This window comes from Phaethon aethereus (assembly GCF_964289735.1).
Source record: "Phaethon aethereus genome assembly, chromosome: 3".
Classification (NCBI taxonomy): Eukaryota; Metazoa; Chordata; class Aves; order Phaethontiformes; family Phaethontidae; genus Phaethon; species Phaethon aethereus.
In genome coordinates this window covers 89,360,007-89,377,603 of record NC_138576.1, presented here as the reverse complement: position 1 = coordinate 89,377,603, position 17,597 = coordinate 89,360,007, and the positions used below count along the sequence as shown (strand labels likewise).

The 17,597-nt window shown below is 47.0% G+C and overlaps 1 protein-coding gene across 1 annotated transcript in view; it reads right to left on the bottom strand.

Annotated features, from left to right (window-relative positions):
• Positions 1–10,664, bottom strand: part of KIF26B (kinesin family member 26B) — a 298,661-nt gene extending 287,997 nt beyond the window's left edge. The window contains exons 1-2 of the mRNA XM_081998397.1: positions 10,290–10,664; positions 9,652–10,053 (exon numbers count right to left, since the gene is read on the bottom strand). Coding sequence (XP_081854523.1) covers positions 9,652–10,053; positions 10,290–10,352 — 465 coding nt within the window. The 5' untranslated portion in view covers positions 10,353–10,664. The remainder of the gene's footprint in view (positions 1–9,651; positions 10,054–10,289) is intronic.
• Between the last annotated feature and the right edge of the window lie 6,933 nt (positions 10,665–17,597).

The following is a 17,597-nucleotide window of genomic DNA, read 5'->3' as shown; positions in this document are numbered from 1 at the left end:
ATGATACCCATTAGAAAAGAGGAAAACACACGAGTCACAACTCCCAATTTGGTACATTTGGCTGCTGAATAGGATATTAATGTTTTTCTTTGCCCAGCACTATTAAATGAACAGTGAAACTAATAGAAAAATGAAGAGTAATGACTTCTATTCTTGCTGTTCAGTGCTTGCTTAAAGCCAAGGCTGCCTTATTGCCCACTAGGCTTTCTGCTGGAGTCTATCAGGTGGATGGAGCAAACAGGTAATTCTTTCAGCATTTGGCACTTAGCAGGTCAGAGGTTCACTTAGCCAAGAGGCACAGAAAAATAAAACTGTCCAACTGAAATAGTAGCATACAATCATTCAGGCTATCAGTTAGAAGGCAGAAGCCTGCTTTCCTGAATAACTTCAACATAATCAAGTGTGAGTTTGGATTTGTAAGATGGAAGTTTGCCCGAGTGACTCTTACAGGAGCCAGGACAGAAACATGCAAAGGCCAAGTTCTGCACGACTTTTAGCAAAGGGCTCCAGAGCGACCATCTTCAGCGCTGCAGGAATCACTTTCATATCTTCAAGTACGGCTGTGACAAAAGGAATGGGCAATTCTCAACAGAACCACACAGCGACTCACAGAAATTGAGGGTTTATATACCTGAACACTCATTAATCTTCAGTTAATTATGAGGGTGGAAGAGAAAGAGGGAATGAAACATGCACAACTTGGGGAAAATTAATTCCACTGCTGAGGCAGGTCTGCTCAGACAGTTCTGAACAAAGTTGAAACCCCCAAACCACTGTGAATTTTCACTTTTTCCTGAAGAAAAGAAAATATTTCCTGTGGTGGATATCAAAGTCTTCTTTCATTTGCTTTTCCCCAAACATTCATGTGAGTAGAATTTTGTTCCCATGCAAGCCCATGGAATAGAGAAGCTGTTGTGAATACTCAGGTGCAAATAAATGATCATGTCAAAGTATTCATGATTTAGGGGGCATGGTGAAACATGTTAGAGTAGAGATTTGTTATTAATAGATCACAGAAAAACTGCAGGCAAAACACATTTGTAGAAAGACAAATACATATAAAGCAAGTTCCACTTGAAGGTAATTTGGAAGCCAAAACACTTGGACTGTATTCCCAATTTAAGATTTTCCTATAGACACTAGAGCTAGATGGCTGCTTTACATCAGTCATATTGCACTGGATACAGATACCTACCTCCAGCATACACAGTTCCTCGGACACACACCACCAGGAAGAAATTTTAAGTTTTCCAGAGCCACATTCACATTGGTTTGCAATATTTTTAACCAGAATAAAATAATTTTTAAAAGGCATTTGATGCTCTTTTCCTGAATCACCAAATACATAAGATCATTGACCCACCACTAACAAAGCAGATACCATAGGGCCTGTAAGTTATGTTCTCCTACTTGTAGAGCACAGTGAGCAGACTCAGCCCTACTTTGTTTAATAGGAAGGCACAATAAGTTTAAATCTGCAATACAAAAAAATCTTATACCAACACAGGATTTACTTATGAGAATCTAGGAGTGTCCAGTTCCTTCTGAGGAGAGGGAATTCTTTTGTTTTCTTCATGAACTGTAAACCAAGTCCAATTTAATACCCCATCAGTTCCCTCAGGTCTCTCAAACAGAACTTCTTTGGCAATCTTTTTTTTTTTTTTTTAATTTTTTTCCCCACAAAGACTACTACCAAACACAGTTTCAGAAAAAAGCTGAAAAAAGGAAACCAGTCTGAAGGTTTCTTCAGATTGAAATATTTTTTTCTTCCCTCCCAGAAAACACAGAATATTTTATAATACACCAGAAATGCAAGATCACGCATAGACTATATGATTTAATAGTACAGATTGAACAGAATAGCAGGCCTTAGTGACAACTAAAAGTAAACACACTCGACGGTGAAGATAAATTTTAAGAAGCACACCAATGCTGGAATGGTAAGTAGTTTTTAACAGCCTTACTATACTCTATTATTTCAAATAAAAGAAATCGAATTCCGGTACCATAACAATAAATCCAAGCTGCAGTTGAACACACTGGTTTCCTAAAACTGATACTTTTGTATAGCTGGTATCATATTTTCCTTTACTTTCTCTTTCATAAAGCAATTAAAAAACATAATCCCTATATTCTGTACTAGTTACAGCTGCGGTTATGGTTGGATGCATTGTACTCCTCTCGGACATCGCTGCCTCCTCGCATCTGCTGTTGTAATAGCACATCTAGTCACTCCCTGACCTTTCAATCAAAAGGATCCGAGTTTAGAAAGCAGCGCTATTGAAAAGTGTTTGAACTACCTTTCATTTTGATAAGAATTAAGGCAGGAGCAACCACCATGTATTCACACAGGAGGCCTGCAGGGATGCTAACTTATGACCTTCATATGGAGAGGAGAAAGGAAAGGCACACTGGGAAGCCCACAAGGGGCCAGGATGTCTTAGCCCTGCTCGGCCCAAGCAGCATGTCTGACTGCTGCTTTAAATGCATGCAAGTATTCCCTGGTTACGGGTATATGATAGGTAGAGCTGTGGCCTAAATGAAATCATGCCGATTTTGCTGAAGTCGGAATCCTATCACTACGGCCAATTTCATGGAAGTCAATAGACCAACAAGGTTCAGATCCAAACCTCTTCTCTCTCCCTCCCCACTTCTTTTGCTGTTCTTATAAGTAACCAGCAATAGTTCATGTTCTACAAGGAAAAGAGTTTTCAATATTTGACATTTCTTGCAGGATCTTTTGAACAACCTCCATCCCAAGCTCAGAACGGTCCAGTCAACATTCCCTTGCCCTATTAAGAGACTTGTGTTGGTCTGTGCTTTTACTTGGAGAAAGCTCAAAACCACTGTCATCAAAACATTACGAAGTCATACTGTAATATCATCTAAAGAGGGGAGTGGAGGGGAAAAAAGCACATAAGCAAATGCATGTTCTGGTTGTAGATGCTACAACCGTACCAAGAAAGTGTCTGATTATCCATTTCAGGTTTCAAAAACAGAGATCTAAACGCAATTCCTCGCAGCTTAATCATGCTCATAGTTACTTATTTTTTAAAAACACTGGTTTCATGTAGGAAGGTTGCATAGAAGGCAAGTGGAAATAAAACTGAGCTACATAAGTCACTGGGAATTTGAGTTCCATAAACAAGGATGCAGCAATGATCTGATCACCTGAGACAACCTTGCTCTAATAACCACCCCATATTAACAGAAACTGTTTGATGAAACATTGCCATGTCTTTCGAACGTGCAAGCTGAAGCTTCCAAAGAAAAGCAGCATTTCAGCATCTGACTGCAGCAGACTGCTTGCAGTTATTACTTTACCACTGCTTTCTAGAAGAGCAATACCCTAATTAATTGTGACCTCCATCAGTGTCACAGTGCAACCAAAATTGGTTCGATAATTGGAAAGACTGTGGAAGACACTCCTAGAACTTTTCACTCCTGGGATACTACTTTGTTTATCAGGGTGTTGTTACATACTACCGCTTGCTTAATTCAAAGTAAATGTGCAATCTGCTTTTCTGCAATCAGGGATAGTTCTTGAATTGCAGCTTCACCAACAAAACATGGACTAGGAATGATTTATCTAATGGCAGGGGGAAGCCCACATGCTTGTATTCCTCACATTTTATTAACATACATGCCTCTCAAGCTACAGCATGACACATTGCTAAGATCTAAGCTTGCAATTTAACTTAGAATATCTCTCATGCTTTTGACATGCAGACCACATGTCACAAAATGCTGCAGTTCCTACTACATCATTATGTAGAGCATGACAGTCCAGTTTATTGCGGTGGCAGGCTGCAAGTTCAGTACTTGGAAGCACCCCAATTATATGATGTCAAAGGCTATGCACTGCTGATGTGGCAAAACTGCAAATGTCTTTCAACCCTACGTACACAGCACTGCAACGTTCTAATAATCTGCTGACGCAGGCGTGAACCCCATTATATGCTGATGGCCCGTACCGGTAATGCATGACATTTTACCTAACACTGTCTGGGGAATTCAGCACAGACTACCTGTCTTCCTCCTCCCCTTCCAAAATTATAAGCCAAAATCCTACACTTGTATAACAAGATTGCTATGGATGTTGCAACGTTTATATAGTCTTACTATTTTCCTAAAATAAAGACACAAGATTATTTTAGAGATAGGTGCAGTGTTCGTGGCATGTATAAAGCACCTCAAAGGAACTTTGTCATTTAATAACAGCCCAGCATGAAAAGGCCAGCTATAGAGTAAGCATTGACTGTGTATTTCTGAACACAATGCACAGCCAAGTCTCCGTAAAAAAAAAAAAAAAAACAGTTTGATCAAAATTTTGCTCCTCTCTAGATATTTACTTCAGATAAAACATCAATACTTACTCCCTTCCCACCCCAGCTCTGTCTGTGGTCTCAGAAAAGTATTTTCTTTCCCGATAGGAAAACCACCATAGTCTCAAGTCACTAAATACAATCATAGGCCCACTCCTGATTTCCAGGGCACTCAATAAAGGTGAGCCTTTTTGATCCCACAGAGAAAGCTGCAGAGCTAACGGTTTTGACAGCATCCCCATCTTTAATATACGGTATCTTCACCCTTACCTCAAAGACATCTGCAAGCTTGAAAGAAACACATCATTTTACATGTTGACACTGTGGATTGCAGCAGCAAGACTTCCAGTTGCTCCGAGAAAAGGAGTTTACATTAATTTGTCAGAGGTGAAAGCATATCAGTTTGTCTCCTCCGGACCGCTGTAAGCAGCTTGTAATTCCAGCACAAATGAAGTAGCTTGTGGTTTCCCAACTTGCCAGGAAACATACAATTGTAAGAAGATTTGCAGATGAGTTATGCTAAATGTTTGGTATTGTGACCTGTGATGCAACACAAAAGAATGGTTGTTGTTACCTAAACTTTAATGGAGTTAATCCTTCCAAATGCTGACAAATTACTGCCTCAGGCCATTTAAAATCACATTTCTAATGCAATAATCCTATCTGCATTATAATGAGTTGGGATGAAATGATTAGGTGCCCGAGATTTTTGCACAGTGAATTAAGTCACCATACAGACTGGCCGTGCTTGTTCACAAATTAAAGGTCTGGACAGAAATGAAATTCCATTATTGTGCCACTTGCTAAGCTTTGAGGAAGGGTTCATTACTGTCCTATCTCTACTGGGAATGTTTCTAAAGTAGCTACAAGCTAACAGGAACCTATTTTTCATTACGTCAGCTTCAGGGCTTTCTTCATTATTAATAATTATTAGTCAAGCCTTTGACTACTGAAGACCTCTGAAACAGAAAAGGCTAATTCAACAACATACAAGCAAAAAATGAGACAAAGTGTCAGTAAATTTGTGGAAGAGGGAAACAAAAGCTGTACCCCGAATGCAAGTCCTTTCCTTCCCCCTTCACAGACACACTGTGCTAAGCCAGAATTTACCCAATTCTTATACTCAAAAGCACAGACCTTTTAGCTAAGGAATAGTCCAGAATATAAACCACCAAACCACCATCAGTGCTACCCATCGCTAGCATTTAAAATACTATCCTTACTTCCTGACCCAATCACAACATGCCCAAGCAGATATTCATGTCTATGCATTCAAATTACCTCTTGGTTTGAAATGCTGTAGTCAGGATTTATGGAATCCCATACAAACAAATCTATAATCGCCAGCTTGAGACTGTTCTTATTAGCATTCAATTGATTATTTACACACAATAATTTGATACACAAATATAGCAACTCTTTGATTAAACTTGATGATCATTTTTGTGTCGGATGCCTGCGAGGTTAGCATTCCATTGAAGCCAGAGGATATCACAGGTTTGAACTCAAGGCAACTAGATTTTACATAAATTCTGATAAATAGGGAGTATGATGTCGTCAACTGCTATGCTACAACTTTGATGCCCTTCTGAAGACATAGCCTAAGAAAAAGCTCAAAAAGAAATATTAGTAGTTTGAGACAGTCCTTATCATCATGCAAATGTTTGACGCTGTAACAAAAACCCCACAAACAATGGCCACCAAGTGCTCCAAGATCCTTTCACTTACAAACTGCAAAGTGCAACTATAACAACCACTTGTGATAGTCATTTCCCGTGGACATGCTTCGTGTGGGGGTTACAATAAGATTTCATTCTCATAAAACATAACCCCTTGTATGCAGATAATTGTTATACATCATTAAGTCACATCTGTATTACAAGCAGGGAAAAAAGAAACAACAAGCATCTAGCACTTTTTGTAATTGGCAGGGAACCTGGCATTTTAAATGGGTAAATTAAAGTCGCACGACTATAAATATATATTCCTCACCTTCATGCCTCACAAAAAATCCCACCAAATCCCAAGTTTTTGTCCTGTTGATATATTAGAAGAGAATGCTTCTATTTAAAACTGAAAGCTCCGCACTAACAATGAGCTACTCAGAAGCAGTTTGCTCTAGGTTAAGTGTGGCTTTTTCTGTATCAAGTGAAAAGCTTCAGTACCTGGTTTCATGCATAAAGCCTGGTCTGTTTATGCAGCAATTAAGTACACTATTACACTTTGCAGATATACACAAACTTTTACATGATTACACACCATAGAAAACATCAATGCAGTGTCACATTTGGGTAAGTTATTACAGATTCCAGTATCTGCTACTAGATACATGTCAAAACGGATAGCCTCATATTCTGCTTGTTCTGACATACACAATGCCCAAGGTTATATGCATTTCTAAATACAGTATAAATGTGAAACGGGTGCCACAGACTATATTTATAATGCTAATTAAATTTCTAAGCTGTCTTCAACAGCATCAACAAAAGTTATCATATAAGTCAGCTAGATCTAGCTGACTAGAAGATGACCGATACATTTTAAATGCTCTGTTTAGTTGCTCTAATAAAGGCATATGGCCAATTAGCTGTGACCTACTGGGTACCAGAGTCTTGAATCATAAGATGCTTCACAAGTTCTGAGGCAATGCCCAGAACCAGGAATGCGATCTGCTCCTTCTTCCACTGAACTCAGTGATGGGATCAATTCTAGGCCCCCAAAAACCTACTCCTGTAGCAGCAATCAAGAGCAGACCTCACAGGACCCTGAAAAGCACCAGCTACATTAACACAGCATGGTAGATACCAGCCTCAATCCAAACTGAAGTAAGTTTTCCCCAGACACATGACAGGTTTCCACATTCTTGCAAGAGACCCTGTACATCTCGCCCTCGGAGGGTGACCGCAGAGCATCACTGTGGCACACACCTGCCGAGGCGCTGCCTCAGCTGGCAGAGCCCACGCCAACACCCTGCCTTCCCCTACGCAGGCACTGATCAGGCTACCCAGCGGACGCCAGCAACAACGGACTTGCAACATGGGCGCAGCACACCCGATCCAAAGAAGTCAGCGGCGCTAGCCATCGTATTTGTACCCTATATCACCTAGGCCAAAGCCTCACTGCTGGGCAGCATCTGCTGAAGGCAGAAATCACAAGCCCAGAAGTGCTTAAGAGTTGTAAGTGAGCCAGAAAGGATGAGAGGAAGGGATCCTTTTGCAAACAGCCGCAGCCATGTAGCACCCATCTGCAGAAGGGAACTGTGTGCTGGAGTACCTCCACAGGTTTGAGCCTGCAAGTACTACTAAGCATAGCAAACAGGCCAGAGGGTCACCAGAGCCCACAGACCACCTTACTTGTGCCTCCTTCCTTCCCCCTAACTGCACATATTGGATAGCAATGGTTTTGTAAGTGGTACTCCTACAGAACTGGAAAGTTTGGAAAGGAGGTATAGGAGGAAAAAGGACATAGGTAAGGGGGCTAAAAACAGAGAAGTAAAGCTTACTACTGACGTGAATAAAGATTGACCTGTACAACACCATCAGCTCAACTATGTGAATAACACAACAAATAACAATAGTAACATAAGGGTAACATCTCAGGAAGGCTAGGATAGGCAACTACTACTGCTACAATAAGAGAAGCCTGTACAAATATTTACACAACTGCAATGTTTGTCCCTCATACAGTGTTAAATAAACAAACAGGCGTGATGCTTACCTTCTATTCTCCCTCCACCCCCAATACCAGTTATTCTGATGTCTCCTATATCTGTACCAGTAATTTCCCACCCCTATACCCACTGGTAATCACTGTCAAATCACACAGCCTGAAATTTGTGAAGATTTTAGTACAGGGCTACTTTCCAGGGAATCAACCATGTATTAATAGGGTTAAATGGACTGTCAATTTTGGTGGTTCTACCTCTCCCTTTTCATGAATAATTCAGTTAAGCCGGCTCTTGAGACAAGGTAACAACCAGCCCTTGAGTCTTTTGTTCAAGAGAGCACCAACTCCCTCTCCAATGGCACATAAATAAATAATGGAGAGTGCAACACACCGTCAACACCAGGGACCCTTTCTCAGCAGTCGGCTCTTTTCCATGATACCTCTTTATCGTAACCACTAATGAAAACTCTTTGAAGTAGAAGAGTAAATATTATCATTTGATAGTACCTGGACCCAACAGGGCAAACAAAATTGCATTGTATTATATTCTGGGAGCTGTAGACCCATTCACAACACAACACTTGCAGGGTTGCTATGGAGGAACGCAGTGCTTACTATTTTGGTAGCATGGGGTCAGCCAAGGGCTGCTGGTCACTCTTTTGGGGCTGTTAACCTTAATCTCTATATGCACAACAAACAGGGAAACAAAAAACAGTGCCAAACAAAACAAACCCAAGGAATTTCAGAATATGCCTTTGGAGGTACCAGATTCCACAACAGAGGCAGAAAGCGGACTTCCAACCCTATCCATGATCAGTCATCTCTTAAAACCTGAGGCCAGATTTCAGAAATGCTTGCATGCTCTATAGGCACAGGATTATTCAGCCCAATACTCAGGGTCTGGCAGCTTGCACTATTTTTAAGTCTTCCTATTAAGAAAAAAAAAATTAAAAATCTAGTGCTTCTCTGTAGGAGAGAAGCATCACCAAGTTGTGCTTGTGTTAATGACACCCTGGAGAGCTCAGTTCAATGCCATGGTCTCCCACAGCCTGCCTGGGTGACCTTTGGGCTCACACGGTATTTCAATGCCTCATCTGAACCCAGAGCTACAGGAGGGTCTCTGCTGCACCTGGCCCCGCAACAGAAGTACAAACTACGTGCATCAAACCTAACACACCTTACCACTAAGCTGGCTGCCGAGTCTCAGGGTATTTTGTAAAACCATCCTGTAAGGAGCAAAGACAGCAAAAGGGGAAAGGACCAGCGACTCCCGTGTGGTATTCCCACCCTTACTTGCCCCTTACTGGGAACACGAACAGGTACGCGGGAAATAACAAGACGAAACCACCGTCAATGCCATGAAAGGGGGACATGGGGCGCGCTTGAGGGACTGACACACAGAGGCTCCCGAAGGCCGGCAGCCCTCCGGAGACGGAGGTACCCCGCACCGCAGGAGGCAGGAGTGTGTGATGGGAAAAGGACACAACACCAAGAGGGGACGAGCCCAGACGAACCTAGAGCCCTCAGCGGTGGCAGCGGGGAGCCGGCCGGCAGCCCCACCGGCTGGGGGGGGCTGCTCCCCCGCGGCCGCGGCCCCGCCGCGCAGGCAGCGGGCAGCGCGCGGACGCCCCCGCCCCGCCCCGCCCCGGCCCTCGCTCACCTTGCTGCTGACGGGCCCGGGGATGAGGAGCTTCAGCGCCTGCCTCTTCAGCTCCGCCAGGCGGGCCGTGCAGTGCTCGCACCAGGCGCCGCGGTCGGAGCCCGGCGAGGAGCCGCCGCCGCTGCCGGAGCCCGGCGAGCCGGTGCCGAAGCCCGGCGAACCGCCCAGCGAGCCGGGGGAGCTGGTGCCGATGCCGGGCGAGGCAGGTCCCGGCGAACCGGTGAAGGAGCCCGGCGAGGAGGTGCCGGAGCCGGGGGACGGGGTGCCGGAGGAGCCCAGGGCAGAGCCGGCTCCCTCCGGGGCCGGGCGACTCCCCGCGCGGGACTCCTCGTACGCCTTCCGGTACCAGCTCTCAGGGGAGAAGGGGGCGGCGGGCTTGGTGGGGGAGCAGGGGTCGGTCACCTGGAGCGGGAGAAGGAGCAGCGGGTCAGGCAGGGAGGGCCAGCAGCGCCGGCAAGTTTCGCTCGGACGCTCCGCGCCCGCGGCGGCCCCCGCGCCGCGCCCACAGCCGCCGCGCAAGTTGAGCGGGGCCGGGGGGGGCGACAGCCGGCGGCACCGGTGGCGGCCGGGCGGGGGGCGCGGGAGCCCCGGCACAGCGGCGGTCACCGCTCCGAGCCGCCCCTCCGCCGGTAACTTACCCCGTATTTTCTGCTCCGCGCCGTGACGGCAATCCTCTCCTTATTTCCAGCCACTGAATTCATGGTGGCTTCGCAGCGCGGACGGAGGATCTGCTACAGGTTTCCCACTCCGCATCCGAAGGGACGAGCCGGTCCCGGGAAGTGCCCCGCGGAGCGGGCAGGCTGCTCCCTCCGCCGCCTCCGACGGGATCGCTCAGCCCCAAAACACCGTCAGTTCTCGGGAAAACGCTTGGGGCCGGTGTTTTGTCCCGGTCGGTTTTTCCTCATTGTCTTCCCTCTCATTCCCTTACAACCCTCGTTCTCACAGGAACGGCAAGATCCAGAGCGGGAGCGCTCCCCCCGGTAGGCAGCCCAGCTCTCCTCCGCGAGTGAGGCGAGGCATCCGAGGCAGCTTTAGAAGGGGGGCAGAGGGAGCAGGAGCCGTGCTGGCCCTAGCAGAGGGGCTTTCCGCCTCCGCTACAGCGGCCACTTGTTTCCTTCACCAAGGTTTGTAACTGAGTTAAAAGAAATCCTCCAAAAAGATCGGGATCCAGGCTCTGGGAGGAGCCTCCGCGTCCCTCGCAGCCAATATCCTCCTGCCCACTTGTGCCTGACAGTTTTGCAAGGGAAGGAGGATGGGCCCGGGCGGCGGAGCCCTGCGCGGCCGTGAGCAGACTGCCAGAACCTCGCTGCAGGTCTGCGCGGTGCCTCAGCTGCCAGGAGGGTCCATTTTATTTTGCAGTATTTCTTGATTGACGTCTGTGATTTCCCCCCTCTTCTTGGAAAGGGCGGGCGGAGGGGAACCTTGTTGCTTCCACCGCAGTTATTGGTTAGTTGCCTCTATTCAAGGCTTTAATGAACACGATTTCACAAGTGTTCCCAATCCTCCCTAAATAACTAGAAAGAAAAGCAAGCTGTATTTATGACAGTCGCTGGCATCTCTCTTCCGTGTTGTAATCTTACATGCATTAATTTAACTTGCAGCCAAGGGCATAATAATAAATTGATCTCTTAACGAAATTCTACAGACTCGTGTCCCTATTAATCTTCCCCTTCTAATTATGATTTCTTTTTTGCAGGTTATGTGCAGATGGTTACAGATCTCTTTTTATTTCAAATCCTGCAGATAGCACGATCATCTCTAATAAATCTTCCTCCTCAAAACAAGTTGCTGATTTTCTCAGAAATGGATGCAATAAAAGAGCTAAATGCCAGATCCCCCGACAGGATCATAACACGAATGGGTTGATGCAATTGAGAGGGCAGAGCACACAGGGGACTTGCATCCACCTTTCCACCTTCCTATTGTTACTTCCATATAAATGCATCCTTCCAGCATCCCTAATGTACCTGGGCTGTAACAGCCATCAGGAAACAAAACCAGCCCAGCCGCATCACTGAGCAAGGAATCTCCCAGTGCCTTTATGTTTTCACAGATACTTTGCCAGTAGTAAAGGTGTATAAAATGCTCTGCTGTGTTTTAACTAGACCGGGTTATCAACCTTAGAGCTGAAGCAGCCATTCCTGATCTGGATAAGGCGGCTTTATTTAAAAGCTGACGCAAGTGATGCCACCCAAGGTAGACAGGCTGCATTAATAGCGCCTTGTGCATTCGCATAGGTGCCTCCCAAAAAGCTGACCAAATGCGCAAACAAAGGAGATGCACCCTAGCTCCTCCTGCGTGTGAATGTGTTTCACATAAATCCCACATGCAGAGATCCCGTGTTTTGTTCCGTAGACAGACGTGGTAGGGATGACAAGGTAATGCAGGAAAATGCCATGCAAGTCCACAGCAGTACAGCGCAGGTACATGCCGTAGGCCCCCAGACACTGACTGTAGGCAGCCACGTGCCACCTACACCACGGTGTGTAACTTCTCATTTTCCAGGCTCAGCGATTCTGGTGGCAAACTGGCAGATTTGCTTTGTTTTTCAGCAGACCTTTAATTACCAAGCTGCTAGCTATGCCTGCCTAACCACATCAGCTCTGTCAGTGAGCATCATCCTGCTCTAGGAGACGATGGCGATCCTGTGGGCAAGGGGCAGCAGCTTGACGAGTGTACCGACAACTTCCAAACCGCAGTCCAGGGCCCGGTCCGGACCGGGAGCCCCCCTGGCCTCCGCTTTCTCCACAGATCACAGTGCACAGGCAGTGCACAGACAGGGTCAGCGAGGTAGCACCTTACCGCAGGCTGGTGGAGCGGGGGGAACAAAACGGCGTTTAAAGGCTGCGTGGTTCCCAGCAGCCTGGCAGGGGGGGAGCGGAGGGAAGGAACCGGCCCGCGGGAGCCGAGGCGGGGGTTGCGAGGGACCGCGCTCCTCCCCAGCTCCAGAGGCAGGTTCGGGGCGGGTGCCGCCCGCCGAGTCCCCAGAGGAGCCGGCGCCCGCCGTGGGGCGAGGGACACGGCTGATCGTTAAATCGCCAATTTACCGCCCGCCTGGGCGGGAGCGGGGCTGAGGCCGTGGCACCCGCGGGCGAGCGGCGCCGAGGGGCGGCGGTGGGCGCGGCCGGGCGGGGCGGGGAGCGGGGGCGCGCGGCTCCGCGGCGTTGGCGGGCGGCGGGCGCCCTCTGCCGGCAGCGCGCGGGCGCCTGCCGCCGGTACGCTCGAGCGGCGGCGGCGCCCGTTGCCGCCCGGCGGGTGGGCGCGCGCGGCCGTGCCCTGTGGGGAGGTGCGGGCGAGGGGACGGCCACCGCTCCCCTCGCCCCGCAGCCAGCTCCGCCGGGGCCTGGCGGCGAGCAGTGCTGTCCCTCCTTCAGAGAAACGCCTGCCGTCCCTGGGGCGGGGGGATCGGGCTCCTCCGGGCACGGCTGCGAAGGGCTGTCAAAGCGTGCCTTTCTCCGGGGCTTTTAGGATAAAACCCTCCTTGTTTTTTTAGGGTAGGAGATGTTGCCTCCCTGGCAGGGCATGGAAACACGATTCCTCTGCCCCACTGCTCCCGGGGGAGGCGTCAGGGTCAGATCCTACCGGGGTGACGGGCCCCCCCAGAGAGCTGGGCCCGTGGTGCGCTGCCTGCTCGCAGCCAGCTCCTGCCCACCTGGCGTCTCCTCTCGTTCCTGCCTGCCGCCCGGCTGGGTGAGTGCGCCAGCCGTAGCCCAAACGAGGTTCATACCCAGGGCTTCGGGAGGCCCTGGCAGCCTGGGTGCCTGCCAGCAGCGTGGCTGAGGGGGTGGCGATCTCTGGCAAAGGGGCCGTGGAGCAGATGGAGTAACCCAGCAGAAAAAACAGATGTCATCCATGGCAGGATCTTGAGGAGGATGTCTACGGCTTTCTCAGTCTTTAGCTGATGGCCAAGTTTTGCTTTGACAGGGAGAAGTAGGGTCCATGAGCGGTGAGGAGGAAGAACACCTCCAGCTAAGAAATAAGGACCTCAGGACATGGTGAAATTGTTGTTTGAGCCTGAAGAGTCTCAGTAGCAAATATCCATTTTCTCACCTCTCAGGTTTGGGGGAACTGTTAAGAAGATGGCATTGAGAGAGCTTCTCTTGCAACTCGCAGTCTTCCATGACTTTATTGGCCAAGCCTAGGCAATGGCTCTGTTGCTGTTGGATCAGCTCTCCCTCCTGACAGGTGTCAGTATTTATTGACATTTTGGTTCATTCAAGAAAGGCTTTATTGAACTGAGAGAGTTTTTGGCAGCTGAGATACTCCAAATTCTCCAGCTGGAGGTATTTTGCTGCTAAGATCTTTCCATTGCCTGTTATTTTGTGCTGGACAAAGTGTAGGACACTATGGTATCACTCCAGCAAAAAGCTCAGCTAGGAACCCTCTCTCTGGGTTAACACCACCTTCTCTGAGAAGCGTTGAGGTATAGCTTTCTCCCTCTCTTTAGGCTCCCTTGTGTGGAAGTTGTTAAGGTTTCCTCTTACAGCCCCTCCTGCCCCATGTGTCACTAAGGAAAGAGGATTAGTTAGCAAGAATCACCAACATGCCAATGACAGGCAGCTCCACAGCTACCTCTCGATTTCAAGTTTACACATTTCTTCTGTTATCATAACTGGTAGTCATGGGAATCTGCCTTAACCTTAGTCCTGGCAAATCATGTATGCTAGCAGTTCAGAAGTTAGACTAATTGTTGTTCTTAATTCTAGACAGATGAAAAAATGGGGCTTTTCAGACATTTATAAGTAAGTGGACAGGAGCCAAAGCCTTGGATGCAGGCATAAGTATCAGACAGAGGTTCAAGCAAAAGCTGGTCTTGAAGCACTGAGGATGGACTTTGATCTCAATCTACATATTGCAGCTCTATGGACTGTTGTGGCCTGTCTTTTAGCTAGTGTAGAAACCTGCAGTTTCTCCATCACACCGCAGCATGTTTGTGGTGGTGTACTACCACTCTGCTGCTTTCAGTGGATTTCTTCTGAGTATATCTCAGTGTGGGTGCAATTAAATCTGACCTAGAAGTTCAGCTTCATCACTCAAATCTGAGATGCTGGCAGAAGCCCAGTTCTAGCAATAAAGAACAGTTTATGAGAGTTGGAAATGTTGGTTGCATCAAAGGAATCCTTTGAGGTATTCACATTTATAAAAAAACTCTGGATAAAAAAGGTGACAGCAACTGTAACTTGAAGAGTCATCACTGCCTGCACAGAAGCTTTGTTTCCAAGTTTGGTGCTAATAAGTCTCCGTATCTGGTCTTACTTACAATTTTAAAAAGCTTCCTTGGGGAGATTTGAAATGCATGACAGCTCTGATACTTGCTTAAAGCTGCACATTAATGAGTTGGAGTCCACTGGGGGACAGGGAGGAAATTGAAGGCATTTGTAGCAATAGTGACAAAGAATTAATTGTAAAGATAGAAACAGCTAATTATTAAGAGCCACAAATACAATCACCAGAACTTTTCCAAGATGATATATTTCTTCTCTAATACCTTTCCCGTTCTTGTTCTCATCCCCTTGCTAAAGGATCATTTCAGCAAAAAGCTCTGTTAAGAGCACATTCAGTCTCTTATCCTTTCGTATAGCACACACATCAGCAGAAATGCACATATCCGCAGCCTGGGTATTCTGCAGGATTTAGGAATTCACAGGAGGAAATCAGCTGTATGGACCCCATTGGTACTTCTGATATTGTAGGTAATACGTCTTTTACAGCATCTAGGGTAAACTATGATTCTGGAGTGTGTTTTTCTACTTACTCTTGACAATTGTTGAGTATGATATCATGGAGAGTTAAGACTGGGCATTTCCTCTCTATGAGCTGGCTCCTGAGGTATTTGCTGCAGCACAATTGCTAAATCAGTCCCAAGATTTACCTTGTGTGTCAGCATTAAAAAAAAAAACAGACTGACGCTTGAAAATGTGTACTTCTCATGCACTGCTACAGTCCCTAGTTCTGGGTGGTGTAACGTGGACCGGGAACTCTCTAAGTGGTCCTTACTACAGCTTCTATTTCTTGCCGTTACCAGCAGATCTGCATCAGTACACTTCTAATACACTTTTCCCTACTCCAAGCAACAGCAGAGTTTTACTGTCGGCCTGACAAGGGTATGTCTCCCTGTTTGCTTAGCGTAGCCCTTTTGCCTCAGGGCCATTGCACAGGTGTTTAGCCTGTACTTTCCTTGCTTCACTGAGAGACTCCTTGAATCTCTCCATAATATAAAAGGAAGCCATTTGTGTTCAAATTTGGACAACAAGTCTCATTCTGTTGCAAACCATTCGCCTTTAAATCTCACCCTTGCCTGATAACATAAAGCAATCTCTTTTCCATGAAGGGCTGTCTGCTTGGATTTATTTTGAAGGGAAAATTTTTCTATATATCAGAAGTAAAATATTTCATAGATCTTTTAGAAACTGCTGTCCTGGTTGGGCGCAAAAAAGGACCGTCATGGTTTAAACCCAGCCAGCAACCAAGCACCACGCAGCCACTCGCTCACTCCCCCCACAGCGGGATGGGGGAGAGAATCAGAAGGGTAAAAATGAGAAAACTCATGGTTTGAGATAAAGACAGTTTAACAGGTAAAGCAAAAGCCGTGCATGCAAGCAAAGGAAAACAAGGAATCCATTCACCACTCCCCACGGGCAGGCAGGTGCTCAGCCATCTCCAGGGAAGCAGGGCTGCGTCACGCATAATGGTTTCTTGGGAAGACAACTGCCATCACTCTGAATGTCCCCCACTTCCTTTTTCTTCCCCCAGTTTTATATACTGAGCATGATCTCGTATGGTATGGAATGTCCCTTTGGCCACTCTGGGTCAGCTGTCCTGGCTGTGTTCCTTCAGAGCTTCCCGAGCACCCCCAGTGGGCTTGCTGGCAGGCCAGCATGAGAAGCTGGACTGTCCTTGACTGTTTAGCAACAACTGAAAACATCGGCACATTATCAACATTATTTGCATCCCAAACCCAAAACGTATTAAAAAAATTTACTCTATTCCTGCTGAAACCAGGACAACTGCTTTCATACTTCTGCCACATAGCACTGCCTACTTTCAGAAATGTTTATGTTCTCAATAAAAATAAATGCCTAATTATTAATACAATACTGATATGCGTTTCATAAGTAATAAAGGATGCGGTGTCATGCACATACATATACTCACAGAGCAGGGTTGCATGGAGAAGTTTACAGTCATTTTTTGCAGTGGGATGCATTGCAATGACGCGTCTGCAGCGAATTTCGGTTAAGTTCATAAATTCAAATACTGAAATTTGACAGAATCCCATTTTCTATTACTCAGGCACAATAAGCATTCATTGCAACTCCAGAACTACAAACAAGCCTGAAAAGTGGAACAAAGGGGGAGCACCTGTGAATCCCAAAGCACCAAGCCCGAGCAATGCAGATTTTACACAGAAGAGCAACAGAGCAAGGCAATATTGGAGTAACAACAGCCAGAGTCACAGTCCGGAGGAGAAAGATGCGAGCTGCTTCTTGTCTAGAACCCCTGGTTGCCTCTGCGGGCACGTGGAAGAGCCATCGACTGCTTGCTGTGCCGGCCTTTGTGGAGCCACATCCAGGGCAATGCTCTAGCAGCACCCGGCATCTGTGGGGTTGTGAGGGAAGCCCCCAGTGAAAGCGTCTGCGGGCTGCCTCGGCCAGCGGAGCCGTGCTCAGGGGGCCCGTGGCAGCCCAAACTGCTAGGACCTGGCTCTGGCATGCTGCGAGCGATTCTCCCCGAGTGCAGGGACACCAGCTGGAGATATTAGAGGGCAAAGGATTCCTTTTAAACATTCTTCAACGACTCTCCTAGATACCTCAGGGGCCGAGGAAAAACGTGTCTTCCAAAAGAATTATTCTCAGTAATCTTCTTTAGATAGAAGAGGGGAGAAGGTGGTATTAACGGTATTAACAAATAACGGCGTTAAGAGGCAGGATATAGGCCAGCGTGTG